We start from the raw sequence: 16,517 nt of genomic DNA on the forward strand, positions 1-16,517 counted from the left end.
AAACAGAAACAAGGTGGAATGATAAGAAATGAAAAGAAAACATAAGGAACAGAGTCTCCATGTACTGAAGAAGAAAAGATGAGGTGAAAGTGCAAACACTTACCCCCACTGGTATAACTGCAGGAGAATCTGGATGGCTTCATCGTACTTTCTGATAGCCAAAGAGAAGTTCCCATTCTTAAGAACCTGGTTGCCGGATTCTTTCAGCAGCTCAGCATAAGCTGTCAGGTCCATCCTGTGAGGAGACGGGGGAGAGGCTTGCTGCCAGACCCGTGCTGGGCATGTTCACCTTCCTGTCTGCCTTGCTGAAATCTGGAGGAGTTTGTTCACTATGGCCCCACCTACCTTCGAAGGGCACATCTTGGCAACGCCTCTCACCACCAGGAAACCAGGCAGAGTGTCTGACAAGACCATTTCTTTGTCAGTTCTTTTCTATTCTCAAGGGTGGTCAGACCAATTCCATTTATTCAGCATTAATGATCTGGAGGAGGCTGCTTCCATGCATGAGACAACATAAACCTGGTAGGTAGTGAGTGCTATCCCTGTAACTGGCATTATTATTAATCTCATTTACCCATCACCATAGCCCACAGGAAGGCATTGTCCCTACTGTTCAGATGAGGAAACTGAGGCTCAGAGGTTCAAGTCACTTACCTAAAAATCTGCTAATGGCATTTCCCATTTCTGACCCCAGATCTGACTAATTCCTAGTTTCTGCTCTTGACCACTGTACCACATCACGTACTGGTAAAAACAAAACGCAGCTGATAGTACTTCCACTCTCTGAGAAGATGGGACACGGAGGGGAGATGAAGGCCCCAATATACAAGAGGCTAGGACACAGAACCATAACCTCTGTCTCTCCTGTCCCCTTCCTTTCTTAAAACACTATAAAATAAGCCTTGAAATATTTGTCCTGAGACAGCCATTGCCTGCCTACTTGTTTGTGTCCCCCAAGGGCATTTTCCTCTTTCAGGCCATACCCCTATGTTGTTTATTTTTTTAGCCACATGGCCTCGAACATAAGGAGTACTTAAATATCTGGTATGACAGTTTGAATTGCCAGACCCACAGAAGATGCACGTTACTGATTTTCTCCAGTGTGCCCTGGGTGGTTGGAGAGAACTGCCTGGCAGCCCTGACCACATGGGGGGCCTTGGTAAGTGTGCTGAACAAAGGCAGGAGAGGAGAGCGCCCAGGAAGACCTTAAAAAGCAGCTGCCACGGAGACAGGGAAAAAGTGGGGGTCAGAGGAGAGGTCCTTTAGGATTGCTTCCTCTCAAGATGGCAGAGGGAAAGGCAAATTGGTAGGGTAGGGTAGGTCTTAAATATGTGGACAGTTTCGGGTATTCACAGATGACATGTACCTATGGGGTCATAAAATTTATTAGGTGTCTGGATGACCAACACAATTCTTGGATAGATAGTAATTATTAAGTTTATCATTTCAAATCCTGGTAAGGGGTCAGAGGGGGAAACAGACCCAAGCACACATAAGTGGTGATTTATTTTAAACTTTGACTTCTTGGGAATGGGGTTTTTGAACTGTACACCATTTCTTAGGCAGAGCTTTAACAGAATGAGACACATGACTCTTAAGTCAGAACACAAAACTCTACCTATCCTTTTCATTTAGTAATCTCTAAATTGTATGGCTACTATTTACACAGAAATGACTAAGAAGAACATGAAAAACAACGTAAAGAACTGATGTACTAGGGAATAAAGATTTATTTCAAATATTGTCGATCATTTGTCCAATAAATATTCTTTAAGCTGGTCATGGTCAAACAACTGAAACAAGAAAATTATTGTAATAACTGACAAAGAGTTCATATTCCTCCTTTATAAATAGCTTTCCACTGCAAGACCAACATTCTCACCAAAATGTATAAGAGTGCTAAAAAACAATTCACAAAGAAACACCAAGTAATTGATACTAAATATATGAAAAGTGGGTAAATAGGATAACCCTCACTAGTACATAAGTAAATCAAAAATTGAACAACAAAATATCATTGGAAAATAATTTTTAAAATGACACAAAATGTTGAGGACAGTACTTACAGGGGAAATAGAATACATCATAAATGGGTTTAGCCTCATGGACGTTCACCACCTCGAAAACGCGGAAATAACTCTAAATGTTCCATAATATATGATGGGGTTAAATCAGTTATAGAAGATCTATATGTTAGAACACCACATAGTTATTTTTAAAATCATGTTGTGGCTGGGCGCGGTGGCTCACGCCTATAATCCCAGCACTTTGGGAGGCTGAGGCGAGCAGACCACCTGAGGTCAGGAGTTCGAGTCCAGCCTGGCCAACATGGTGAAACCCCATGTCTTCTAAAAATACAAAAATCAGACAGGTATGGAGGCACACACCTGTAATACTAGTTACTCGGGAGGCTAAGGCAGGAGAATCGCTTGAACCCAGGAGGGAGAGGTTGCAGTGAGCCAAGACCACACCACTACATTCCAGTCTGGGTGACAGTGAGACTCCATCTCCAAAAAAATAAAATAAAATAAAATCATTTTGTAAAAGGCCCAGTGCGGTGGCTCATGCCTGTAATCCCAGCACTTTGGGGGTCTGATCACCTGAGGCGGACGGATCACCTGAGGTCAGGAGTTCGAGACCAGCATGGCCAACATGGTGAAACCCCATCTTTACTAAAACTGCAGAAATTAGCCAGGCATAGTGCTGAGCACCTGTAATCTCAGCTTCTCGGGAGACTGAGACAGGAGAATTGCTTGAACCCAGGAGGCAGAGGTTGCAGTGAGCCAAGGTCATGTCACTGTCCTCCAGCCTGGGTGACAAGAGCAAACTCCATCTGAAAAAAAAAAAAAAAAAAAAAGTTGTGTTGTAAAAGAACATTTAATGACAGAGTAAGTTAGTAAATGAAAAATACAGGTCTATAGGGCTGAAAAGGCATATTGTAAAAGAACATTTAATGACAGAGCAAGTTAGTAAATGAAAAACATAGGCCTATAGGGTGGAAAAGGCATATAATCCCAAATTGTTTTAAATACATAAAATGTATTGAAACTATGCCACAATGTTAAAAGCCAAACCATTGGGATTTGGCAGAATTTTCATTTTCCTCCTTGTTTTTCTGAATTTCCAATTACTCTACAATGTACCCCCTTATTAATCAGACCATAAATGTTATCAAACAGACTTTAAGTGTTTAACTGAAGAATTCAAACACAAGATGTTTCCACTGTATTTACAAATACAAAAAAAACTCTTCATTTCAAGATTATTTTTCATACTCCTCTAGAAACCAACAGTCAGCTCTTAATGTTATGTGGGCAAACAACAAATGTATTTACCCACCTATGTTTCTGCTTTTTCTTGATACAATCACATCAAAGGTGAAAGGAGGAATGCCAACCATACAGAAGGCTTTTTTCTTCCTAATAAGATTCATTGAGAGTTACATTCTCATTACATGTAAGAACGCTTTATATCTCTATAACAGAATACAGATGGCTCAGTTGTTGGGTCTTTTAAAAAAAAAAAAACTGACCAACTGACGATTTATTTACAAGATGAAATTATTAAATAAAAGTGGTAATAATTTACCACAATGACAATACTCTTCATAGCTAATATCTCCTAAGTACCTACCATGTGCTTTACATCACTATATCTTTTCATTCTTATAAGAAGCCTCGGCCAGGCACAGTGGCTCACACCTGTAATCCCAACACTTTGGGAGGCCAAGGCAGGCAGATTACCTGAGGTCAGGAGTTCGAGACCAGCCTGGCCAACATGGTAAAACCCCTGTCTCTACTAAAAATACAAAAATTAGCCAGGCATGGTGGCACATGCCTATAGCTCCAGCTACTCAGGAAGCTGAGGCACAAGAATTGCTTAAGCCCAGGAGATGCAGATTGTAGTGAGCTGAGATCAAGCCACTGCACTCCAGCCTGGACAACAGAGTGAGACTGTCAAAAAAAAAAAAAAAAAAAAAAAAGGTGCTATAAGGTCAGCGTGACCGTGTCTCTATTTTGCACATAGGGGAAGTGAAGCAAAGACAGGTTAAGTCACTTCCCACTTGCCACAGTCACACTGAAATTGGTAATGTGAGAATTCCAACCTAGGTGGCCTCACTTTAAGAGCTAAACTACACTCTGAAGGGCCAAGACAGAGGTTAAAAGATCAGCACCCAGTAAAATCACTAGGGTATGTGATATTTTGGCTTGGCACTGAGCACTCCACCCTGCACTTTCAGTTTCATTAATGGTGTAAAAGCTACAAAATACTTAAGGACAGTTACACAGCTGCCTGGCTGGCTTTCAGAAGTTTTCACTATGTCTCTATGAGAATTCAAACTCTAGTTGTTGGAAGCTGTCACAGGCTGCTGAGCTACACATGAGGAAGAAGATGCAAGAAAAATGCAAATGCACTGAGTAGATTTTGAAACAAGGAAGTCTGAAACAGAGCAGATCCAAGTGGTTGTGGTTTTTATGACTCATTGTGTATACATATACACATGAAGTTCTGTAAGTGACGTACAGGATTAGAGCAAAGAGCAGACTGGCAACACAGATGGCATATGGGGGAGTTATTACTGAAATGGGCAGAGAGGATGGCTTTCCCTTCATCCATTATCTGGGTACTACTTGAATTCTTGAAAACAAATGTGTTTACTTTTTTAATTTTATTTTTTGGGGTTTTTTGTTTGCTTGCTTGCTTTTTTTGTTTAGGGTTGCCAAAAGAGCCCAAAAGCAGTCAGTGATCCAAGATTAACTCTGGAATGCTGGCAGTAGCAATAGATCCAAGATGAAGCTAGAAAGAGTATCTCTTTTTTTGTGTGAGATGGAGTCTCACTCTGTCGCCCAGGCTGGAGTGCAGTGGCGTGATCTCGGTTCACTGCAAACTCCACCCCTCGGGTTCAAGCCATTCTCCTGCCTCAGCTTCCTGAGTAGCTGGGATTACAGGTGTGCTTTACTACGCCCGGCTAACTTTGTATTTTTAGTAGAAATGGGCTTTCCCCATGTTGGCCAGGCTGGTCTCGAACTCCTGACCTCAAGTGATCCGCCCACCTCAGTATCCCAAAGTACTAGGATTACAGGCTTGAGCCACCGTGGCTGTCCTTTTCCTTCTATCTTTTTATCTTCCTTTCTTGACTGCTTGCTCGCTTGCTTGCTTTCTTACTTGCTTTCTTTCTCTCTTTCTCTTTCTTTCTCTCCTCTCTTCTCTTTCTCTCTTAAAAGTGACTCTTTCCTCTTCCCCACAGGAAGGGTGCCACAGACAGTAAAGGATAAAAATCCAAAGTCAGAACACATCCTGGGGACTTCAATGTGTGTGTTTGCTTTTTTTTTTTTTCTTCTTCTTGGGGAAAGGGGTACAAATGTGGGAAGAGAAGAACAGGAACTTTTTTAAGAAACTCACCCAAAATCTTTCATAAAGCCCCTGGAAAAGTATGAGGTGCTGCGCCCAAGTCTTCCCTACCCAGGGCATTTAAATAGGACAAGACCAGAACACCTTGCCACAACCCCCCTCAGCTGTCTCACCATCCTGTCCCCACTGACCAAAGCCCAGACAAGTGGCCTACACTAAACCTAGGGCATTATCAGTGCAACTTATCCCCTTTGCCCGTCAACTTTAAGTTATTCCTCCTTTATTTACAGCCTCAATTACACCCAACTACATGCACACCAAAGATGGTATTTCTAAAACCAGTTGACTAGCCCAGCTCCGAACTGTTTTTGTAAAATTTGTAGCCTAAAAGTCATTATGACACCAAAAAGTAAACTCCATAAGGAATTATCTCCCTCCCCAATATGTGGGGTCTCTTTTGGGTCCTTTTCTTTGAGACGGGGTCTCACTCTGTCTCCCAGGTTGCAGTGCAATGGTGCAATTTTGGCTCACAGGAAACTCCGTCTCCCACGTTCAAGAAAGTCTCCTGCCTCAGCCTCCTGAGTAGCTCGGATTACAAGCGCACGCCACCATGCCAAGCTAATTTTTATATTTTCAGTAAAGGGTTTTCACCATGTTGGCCACGCTGGACGTGAACTCCTGAGCTCAGATGATCGCTCAGGTGATCCCTCGGTCTTCCAAAGTGCTGGGATTACAGACATGAGCCACTGCACCCAGCTGGTTTCTTCTTCTTTTTAAATAAATTTTATTGAGGTACAATTTACATTTGATAAAATTCACCCGTTTTAAGTGTTAATTCATTTAACAAATTTACAGTCATGTAACCACAACCACAGTCATGATATAGAACACCCCCAATCGCCCACCGCCAGCTCCTGGCAATATTTTTCTAGATTATTTATTTATTTATTTGTTTGTTTGTTTTGAGACGGAGTTTTCACTCTTGTCACCCAGGCTGGAGTACAATGGCACGATCTCGGCTCACTGCAACCTCTGCCTCGTGGGTTCAAGCCATTCTCTTCCCTCAGTCTCCCTAGTAGCTGGTATTACAGGTGCCTGCCACCACACCCAGCTAATTTTTGTATTTTTAGTAGAGACAGGGTTTCACCATGTTGGCCAGGCTGGTCTCAAACTCCTGACTTCAGGTGATCCACCCGCCTCAGCCTCCCAAAGTGCTGGGATTACAGGCGTGAGCCACCACGCCGGGCCTATTTTATTTTATTTTATTTTTTGTTTGTTTGTTTTTGTTTTTTTGAGAAGGAGTCTGTCTCTGTCGCCCAGGCTGGAGTGCAGTGGCCCGGTCTCCGCTGACTGTAAGCTCTGCCTCCCAGGTTCACGCCATTCTCCTGCCTCAGCCTCCCAAGTAGCTGGGAGTACAGGCGCCTCCCGCCACGCCCGGCTAATTTTTTGTATTTTTAGTAGAGACAGAGTTTCACTGTGTTAGCCAGGATGGTCTAAATCTCCTGACCTCGTGATCTGCCCGCCTTGGCCTCCCAAAGTTCTCGGATTACAGGCATGAGCCACCGAGCCTGGCTTACCTATTTTATTTCTTAAATTGACATATTAATAATGTACATATTCATAGTGATGTTTCGATACATATAATGTATAGTGATCAGATCAGGGTATGTAGCATATCAATCATCTCATTTATTATTTCTTTGTGGAATGTTCAATATCCTCCTTCTAGCTATTTGAACTATATGTTATTGGTAACTACAGTCATCCTACAGTGATAAAGAACTGTTTTTCATTTTCATACACCCGACACATATGTGCCTTCCCACTGGATCTGAACTTTCAGCACACCGCAGTCCTATTGTTCATATAACATCTACCCTGTGCTGGGCACTGTGCTGGGGATCAGGAGTCTGATGGTGAAAGGATGGCCACTATCCCCACATTCCAGAAGTTTACTGTCTGTTAGGGAGATGAACATTAAGTAAATCAATAATCACACAAATATGACAGTTAAAATATTTTTCTTCTTATGAAGAAAAAGTATAGGGTATAAGAAAGCCTGTAACAAGAGATCACAACTTAGATCGCAGGGATCAAGGCAAGTCTGTTGGAATTGACATTGAAGACAAGATCTAAATAGTGAGCACTTAGCCCAGTGAAGAGGAGAGTAGGTGTCCAGGCCATGGAAACAGCACATGCAAAAGCTCTGAGCTTCACAGTTCAAGAACTGCCAGGTGAGTAGGATGCAAAAGTGAAGCTGAAAGAGTAGGTGATTGCTGCAGTAAGTAGATGATGGATCTTGAAGGCCATCAGAAGTTCTTGGAATTCATCTAAATGCAACTGGGAAAGCAGCATTGTCTATGACAACTTTCTGTGATAATGCAAATGTTCAATTTTATACTATACAATACAGAAGCCACTAGCCACACATGGCTACTGTACATTTGAAATATGGCTAGTACAAATGAAGAACTCAATTTCAAATCTAACTTAATGTTAATTAACTTTGCTAGACATAGTCACATAGGGCTAGTGGCTACCGTATTGAACAGTAAAGCACTAGAGGGTTTTAGGTTGGGGATTAACAAGATCCAATTGGGCCTGGCACAGTGGCTCACATCTGTAATCCCAGCACTTTGGGAGGCCAAGGTGGACAGATCACGAGGTCAGGAGTTCAAGACCAGCCTGGCCAACATGGTGAAATTCCGTCTCTACTTTAAAAATACATATTAGCCAGGCGTGGTGGCACGTGCCCGTAATCCCAGCTACTGGGGAGACTGAGGCAGGAGAATTGCTTGAACCCAGGAGGCAGAGGTTGCAGTGAGCCAAGATCGTGCCATTACATTCCAGCCTGGGTGACAGAGCAAGACTCTGTCTCAAAAAGTAAAATAAAATTTAAAAAACAAGATCCAATTGATACTTCCGGATCATCCTAGCTGCAGGCAAGATGGAGAGAAATGGGCCAATGTAAAATGAATGCAGAATGAGCAGCCAATAAGAGTTCCTGATGAATTTCATGGGCGTGAGAGTGGAGGGCAGAAGAAATCAACTCCAAGGCTTTTAGCCAAACTTTACTTTGCATTATAGAAACAGGGGCTTTGGTTTCAAATATAAACATATGTTTTTTTGTTTTTGTTTTTTGTTTTTTTTTAAGAGACGGAGTCTTGCTCTGTTACCCAGGCTAGAGTGCAGCAGTGCAAACTTGGCTCACTGCAGCTTCCACCTTCCAGGTTCAAAAGATTCTCCTGCCTCAGCCTCCCAAGTAGCTGGGATTACAGATGGACGCCACCACGCCTGGCTAATTTTTTTATTTTTAGTAGAGCTGGAGTTTCACCACGTTGGCCAGGCTTGTCTCGAACTCCTGACCTCAAATGACCTGTCCACCTTGGCCTCCCAAAGCGCTGGGATCACAAGTGTGAGCCACTGTGCCCAGCCAAATGCATGTAATATTGGATTTTCTTTTATACAAATACATACACACACGCGCACACATACACACAGCCTAGCTCCCTGAGGATAACTATTGCGATACCACTGCATCTAATGGGGCAAAGTATACGCTCTATAAAGCACACAAATTTGGGAAATACACAAAAGCCTCGAATAGATACCTTAAAACTGTCAAAGATGAACCAAATAGAAATATATTCTATATTTTTTCCTTGAAATGGGAAAAAAAGAAATATATTCTATAGGACAATATACGTTATGGGCTAAATATGGCATCATCAACCCATTAAAGTGTTTCAGCAACAGCAGCAGGGGAGGGAAGAGGCAGGAGACACAGAGAACCAGTCTCCCATCTAAAAGAGAGGTCATCCCCATACGAGGACCAGGAAAGATCAAGAGGTGAACTTCTTTCTTTCTTCTTGTGTATTTATCTGTTTGTTTAAGGAAAGGCAGGAGATGTTGGAAGTTTGGTGGGAGCTGGGAAGGGAGAGTTTAAGATTTTCTCCAAGTACCATTTCTTTCATTACCAAGTATTTAGTAAACTTGGTGCTACCTCTATATTTATTAATCTGGAATTGGTTTTCCCTATAGCATGCATTCTCAATGGGGCAATATTGCCCCCAAAGGAAAGAAAATGGGTTACTGGGGAGTAAAAATGTTTATTATTTTCATGTACAAAGCACAGATATACATACAATACAAAAAAAAAGGATATACAGATTATCCCTGGTATTTAAATTTCATGGAGTGTGGGAAGCTAGATTAGTTAAAAGTCTCAAAAGGTTGGAAGGAGCTATAATGAAAAAATACTTGAGTAACACTACCCTAGAGGAAATTGAGGGACGGAGGAAAGGGTGTTAAAAGTAAACAAAATATCTACTGATGAATGTATAAACAAAATGTGGTATATACATACAATGGAATATTATTTAACCTTAGAAAGGAAGGAAATCCTGACACAAGATACAACATGGATGAACCTTCTGGGCATTATGCTAAGTGAAATAAGCCAGTGACCAAAAAACAAGTATTTTACAATTCTACTTATATGAGCTACTTAAAGTAGTCAATTTCATAGAAACAGAAAGTAGAACTGTGGTTACCAGGGACTGCAAGGAAGGAGAAATGGGAAGTTGTTGTCTAATGAATATGGAGTTTCAGTTTTCCAAATGAAAAAGTTCCAGAAATCGTTTGCACAATATGAATGTACTTAACACTACTGAACTGTACACTTAAAAAGCATTAAGATGGCAAATTATGTTTTGTGGTTTTTTACCACAGTTAAAATTTGTTTTAAGTAAAAACAAAATAAAAACCCAGAAAGGAAAAAAAAGAAAGAAACACCAATGTAAACGAGTATGTTCTGGACTTGTATTTGTACTCCAAGTTTGACAGAAACATTACTGATTTTTGGCCGGGCGCGGTGGCTCAAGCCTGTAATCCCAGCACTTTGGGAGGCCGAGACGGGCGGATCACGAGGTCAGGAGATCGAGACCATCCTGGCTAACCCGGTGAAACCCTGTCTCCACTAAAAAACACAAAAAACTACCCGGGCGAGGTGGCGGGCACCTGTAGTCCCAGCTACTCGGGAGGCTGAGGCAGGAGAATGGCGTAAACCCGGGAGGGGGAGCTTGCAGTGAGCTGAGATCTGGCCACTGCACTCCAGCCTGGGCGACAGAGCGAGACTCCGTCTCAAAAAAAGAAATATTACTGATTTTCCTTACCCACACTATGTTACAACATGATACCCAAAAGATGGCAGGATATCAAAGTTTCCCTGGTTTTGTAGTAGTACTGATTTACATGCACATTCAGGAGCAGCCAAGAAACTAATTACTTACAGAGCCATCCTAAGACCCTGGGCCCACTGACAAGATGACAGTTAAAATATCCCCCAGCAGCCATCATAGGCAGGTAGCTTTGCAGTATTCAGAGTATAATTTATATGACCATAAAAAAACTATATTATGCAATAAGCGTATTTGGGGTTACAGTCAAATGGTCAAAAACATACAGCAACAATTACCGTGCAATATTAACAAAGACATACAGTAGAGGTCTGTCATACCCCATTATCTTGATGGGCCCAATTGTTTTTAACATTTTTATTGAGGCAAAACATAGTATAATGTGTGTAACATGCACTACTCTTCGGTGTTCAGTTCTGATTTTTATACCCATATAACTCCCACCTGGGTGAATACATACAACATTCCCAGGTCTCCAGAAGGTTCCCTCTTGTCCATTTCTGGTCTAAACCCACCTTATTCACCACTATTCTGATCTGTAAACTATAAATGAGTTTCACCTGTTCTTGAACCCCATAATAACACAGTGGGATACCTCTTCCCTTAAAGATTATCCATGTGAGACTCAACTATATTGTTGTATACATCAGTAACTCCTTTCTCTTATTGCTGTGTAGTGTTTGATTTTATGACTATACCACAATTTACTTACTCATTCTGTTGATGGGCACTTGAATTGTTTCTGGTTTGAGATAACTGTGAATAATCCTGCTATAAATGATCCTATGTATGTCTTTCAGTGAGTTATTTGTCTGCCTTTCTTCCCAGGAGTGAACCTGCTGGGTCACAGGGAAGATATGGTATTTACTTTTAGTAGAGACTGCCAGTTTTCCAAGTGGTTGAACCAATTTATACTCGCAAAAGCAGTGTTTTGTGTATATAAACTGCCAACATTTGTCAATTCTGGGTACTATCAGTCTTTTTAATTTTAGCCACTGTGGTATCTTATTGTGGTTTTAATTAGCATTTTCCTGATGACTAATAATGTTGTGTGCCTTTTATTGGCCATATGAGTGTCCTCTTTTGTGAAGCTCCAAATACACCACACCCAATCCTAGAAGAGTTGTTTGTTTTGTTTTTAATAATTAACCACTAGACGACAATATGCCAGGCCCATTTTAGCTCACGTTCTTGCAATATTGCTAATAGCAGGGGAAAGAATGGACTCTGACCTGGACACTGGACAGCCATCATTCAACTATATGGTACACAAACTATAATAAGCTCAGGAAATAAATTCTCTTAAAATGCTTTACCAATAAATGGCTAAGGAGATTTCATTAGATTATAATGACAACATGGTGCCAGGAAATATTCTTGTAAAAAACTAAAAACAGGTTAAACTTTTATGGCAGATACTTGAAAGTTGACCCTTAGTAATAATTAATGATATTTGTAATTTAGGAAGCTCTGACACTCTACCCATTTGGCTACAATGAACCATTCTTGGGACCTTTGAAGTGGCCTGTCCTTCCTCACTGAGTCCCAGTTTTGTTTCTGTTATCTGCCTCTCTTCCCCAAGCTCCTTAGACTTAAGGGAAGCTGACTCTGCCCTTATTTCCTAAGGGGTTGTTGAGCAAATTTATCTCCCTGAGAGAAACTGGTTCAGTATTGAGTGTAGGGCACAATTCTGGCCCCTGGAACTTAAAAAGATGTTTATTGGAGGATTCTGAGAAAGTGTTTTATCATTATTCTGGATAAGCTTCTAGAACAGATTACATAGGGAAGTTGTGAATCCTGACACTGAGATGTGTAAATGTTTGGCCCTACATTTCAGCTGCATTTTGATTCTGGCGTAAGGATGAAACCAACACTCACAGGATGAGAGGACAGGGCCCAGGGAAATAAAGGAAAATAGTGGGGAGCCATCAATTTGGGGAGAACCCTCAGGCCTGCCCTATCTCTATCTCTGGACTTCTACTTATATGAGTGCATCAGTTAGGATGCCTTTGGCTGCAAATGAGGAGTCGGGGTGTGTGTAATTTTCTTATTGGATATAATGAGTTCTAAATTTCTCTTCAAAGAATCAGTGTGTCAGTATGTTCAGTTCTTTGTCCTCCATTTTAAAGTTTAACTTCCTCATAGTTTTAATCAGTAGTTCACATCTGTTCCCCTGGTCACCTGCTCCATCCTGACTCATCCTAGTTACCTGCTTTGACCTGAGTCACCCCGGTCACCTGCTCTGACCTAAGTCACCTTTAGTTACCTGTTCCATAACTGTCTTCCCTGCCAAACTGCTCACCCCACCATTCTGGTTCATACTCCTGCTCTCTTTAAAATAGCCAACTGGAATTAACTTAGACTGTACCGTCCAACCCTAGCCAATACAGGAACGACACAACAGTAGGGGCTACCTGAGACAGGAATAAGAACCCCTTCCCCTCCCCTGTCCAGGTGTGCTCTCATCATTACTCCATTCATGAGTCGCATCCTTCAATAGAAGTAAAAATTGCCTTGCTGAGAAAATTAAATTTATGTTCCAGTGCTATTTCCTTGCAGCACTGAAAATTTATTTATAACATTCTCATAGAATCAGAAGTAAGGGAGTAAGAGTACAGCTCTTTATTTCTCTGTAACACCATCCTAAGCACACTGGCTTTATTGTCCTCATGCTTGTCCCCTTAAGGTCGAAGGTTGCTTTAACTCCAGGCATCACATTAAAGACAGGAAGAAGGAAGGGGTCCCTGCAACCACTGGCTCCCTGGTACCACATATCTCTTTTGTAAAACAGGAAAACTTTCCCAAAGCCCCAAGTAGACTTCTCTGCATTTCACTAGTCAGAAATAGGAATCTAGAAAAATAAGTATGTGGCTCCATAAAGGTGGGTGGCTAGGGAAGAGGATGCAGGTAGGAGCTGCTGGGTTTGCCAAACAACAGGGTGAGCCAGTACATATCCTTATTGTTTAAGTTAGGCTTTCTGTTACTTATAGCTAAAAGCACACCAGGCCATACAGTGGCTCACATCTGTAATCCCAAAACTTTAAAGGCCAGGCTGGGAGGATTGCTTGAGCTTAGGAGTTCCATACCAACCTAGGCAACACAGTGAGACCCCATCTCTACAAAATGAAAATTTAAAAAGTAGCCAAACATGGTGGCATGCACCTGTAGTTCTAGCTATTTGGGAGACTGAGGCTGAAGATCACTTGAGCCCTGGAGGTCAAGGCTGTGGTGAACCATGACTACGCCACTGTGCTCCAGCCTGGGTGACAGAGTAAAGCCCCATCTCAATAATAATAATAATAATAATAATAATAAAATGAAGCACAGCAATTAGCTCTGTGATAGTTACTATTCTATCTGGCTATTATTACTATTCTATCTGGAATATTCTGTCCAATGTGGTAACCACACATAGCTATTTACATTTTAATTTAAATACAATTAAAGGTTCAAGGCCAGGCGCAGTGGCTCACACTTGTAATCCCAGCACTTTGGGAGGCCAGTGTGGGCGGATCACGAGGTTGGGAGTTCAAAGAATAGCCTGGCCAATGTGGTGAAACCCTGTCTCTACTAAAAAATACAAAAATTAGCTGGGCGTGGTGGTAGGCACCTGTAATCCCAGCTACTCGGGAGGCTAAGGCAGGAGAATCACTTGAAACCAGAAGGCAGAGGTTGCAGTGAGCCGAGATTCCGCAACTGCACTGTAGCCTAGGTGAAAAAGCAAAACTCTGTCTCAAAAAAAAAAAAAAATAGCTGGGTGTGGTGACCTGTAGTCCCAGCTACTCAGGAGGCTGAGGCAGGAGAATCACTTGAACCCAGGAGGCGGAGGTTGCAGTGAGCCAAGATCACACCGCTGCACTCCAGCCTGGGTGACAGAGTGAGACTCGGTCAACAAAAAGTAAAAATAAAAATAAAAAATAAAGGTTCAATTCCTCAGTCACTCTAGCCACATTTCAAGTACTCCATAGTCACCCATGGCTAGTAGCTATCATATCTGTGAAGTCCTAATTAGGAACCGAAGTCAGGCTGGCAGGGCTGAGGGAAAGCAAAAGCAGACATCAGATAAACTACAAATCAGTTTTTCTTCATGGTCCAGGAGACACAGCCCTCCTGCACAAATAACTTACAATCTTCTTTGCCCAACTATCACCAGACACCTGCACCTTAGCTCACTGCAACCTTGGTGTTTTATCAGCACTGCGCATAGCATTCTGCAGCCTAAGAACCATCCTATAAAATCCCCAGCAAGACTGTTTCCTGGCAGTCAGCTCCTCTTCTGCTGATTCTGACCGTTACCCTCTGGTAACATATTTTCCTATTTTCTCTAATAAATCCACCCTTCTTCACTTACAACTGTCTGGTAATTTTTTTTTTTTTTTCTGAGATGGAGTCTCACTCTAGTTGCGCAGGCTGGATTGCAGTGGCGCATTCTCAGCTCACTGCCACCTCCTCCTCCTGGGTTCATGCAATTCTCCTTTCTCAGCTTCCAGTAGCTGGGATTACAGGCGTGCGCCGCCACGCCCCGCTAATTGTTGTATTTTTAGTATAGATAGGGTTTCGCCATGTTGGCCAGGCTGGTCTCGATCTCCTGACGTCAGGTGATCCACCCACCTCAGCCTCCGGAAGTGCTAGGATTACAGGCTAGGATTACAGGTGTGAGCCACCGTACCTGGCCTTGGTAAATAATTTTACCCCCATGCCACCAGCTTTGATAGTCACTGCTCACCCACAACATTTTGGTGGCCTGTAGGGGAAACTCTCTCTGGACAGGAACTCTCTGTCCTCACGGCAAACTCTCTCCCCCTCTCTTTCCCTTTCTCAAGTCAGCACCCTCCGAAACAGCCTCTAAGCATGGAGGCAACTGCAGGTCTCCGGCAGGAGCTACACTGCGGTGGGACTGAAAGGTGACTGTGTGGAAGCATCTGACTGCCACTGCCCAGTTAGGGTGAACGACCTGGGCTCACTTACTCTTTTCAGTCTTTCAGCAGCTGGCTTCTATGGTAACCATCCTGGCGCTCTCCAGTGCTGCCTGAAGGCCGAAGGGTGAACAGGGCTGACTGCCTTGCCTGAAAGGAAGAAGACGCTCTCTCCTGTCTGGCAGCAGAAGCTCATTCAAAGCGAATTCACACATGTTTGGGGTAACTCAGGGGGCCTTTCTTTCTCACTCTACATTCTCCTATGGGGTCAGCCAGCCATCCTGTCTTGGACATTGCTAAATCAGGTGACCTCGGACAGCCTCAAAATGGTGACGGCTCCCTTACCCACCCCCTCTCCCAGGTGGGCACCAGGTGAGATCTTCCTTTACCCTTTTTTCCTCGTACCCAGGCTGATCACCCAGAGTGAGTACCTGGACTGGCCGTCCTAAGCAGCCAAGTTAAGGCCCCTAAGCAGCCAAGTGCTCTTTTCAAATAGGTGGAACGCCCCTTTGGAAAGTGCACCCAAGTCCCTCAGCAGACGCAAGTGGAACCCCCTTTTCATCTCGGCAGGATGGCCCAAGAAAATGTGCATTTAGTGCCCTCAAGTGGCACCGCCCCCAAGCAGCATGTTTTCCAGTCCCACCATGGGACCAACCCCATCTATCCTTCAAACTCACCTCTGGGCTGCATTCTAAAGCATTAAAACAAATTTAACTCTCAGACTCTCAAAAAAGAGAAATGTGTGATTTTCTTGTGTAACACAGCATAACCCTCATGCAAAAAAAAAATCATCATATTAGCCTCCTCAGTCTTTTATAACCGAGAGCAGAATAAGGAGAACAGGGCCAAAAAGAAAGACGCAGAGACAAAAAACAGGCTCAACTCTTGGCTGCTTCACAAGACCCCAGCCCCCTCCTCGTTGACCTAAGGACACTCCTCCAGATAACTGCCATCTGTGCAAAAGGCCAGGCCACTAAAAGGCAAAGCACCTCAATTTTGAATAAATGAAAAAAAAGCTCCACATGCTTGCCCCCTCTGCCACAAGCTTGGG

General features: G+C 42.8%; 1 protein-coding gene across 2 annotated transcripts in view; it reads right to left on the minus strand.

The window, feature by feature from the left end:
• TRANK1 (tetratricopeptide repeat and ankyrin repeat containing 1) overlaps positions 1 to 16,517 on the minus strand; it is a 117,286-nt gene that overhangs the window by 79,462 nt on the left and 21,307 nt on the right. The window contains exon 1 of one of the 2 annotated variants that reach the window (XM_011981913.1): positions 104 to 348. The exons of the other annotated variant lie outside the window; for it this stretch is intronic. Coding sequence (XP_011837303.1) covers positions 104 to 234 — 131 coding nt within the window. The 5' untranslated portion in view covers positions 235 to 348. Of the gene's footprint in view, positions 1 to 103; positions 349 to 16,517 lie in introns of those variants that run through there. 2 annotated transcript variants of the gene reach the window in all.

This window comes from Mandrillus leucophaeus, unplaced genomic scaffold (assembly GCF_000951045.1).
Source record: "Mandrillus leucophaeus isolate KB7577 unplaced genomic scaffold, Mleu.le_1.0 Scaffold231, whole genome shotgun sequence".
In the NCBI taxonomy this organism is placed as follows: Eukaryota; Metazoa; Chordata; class Mammalia; order Primates; family Cercopithecidae; genus Mandrillus; species Mandrillus leucophaeus.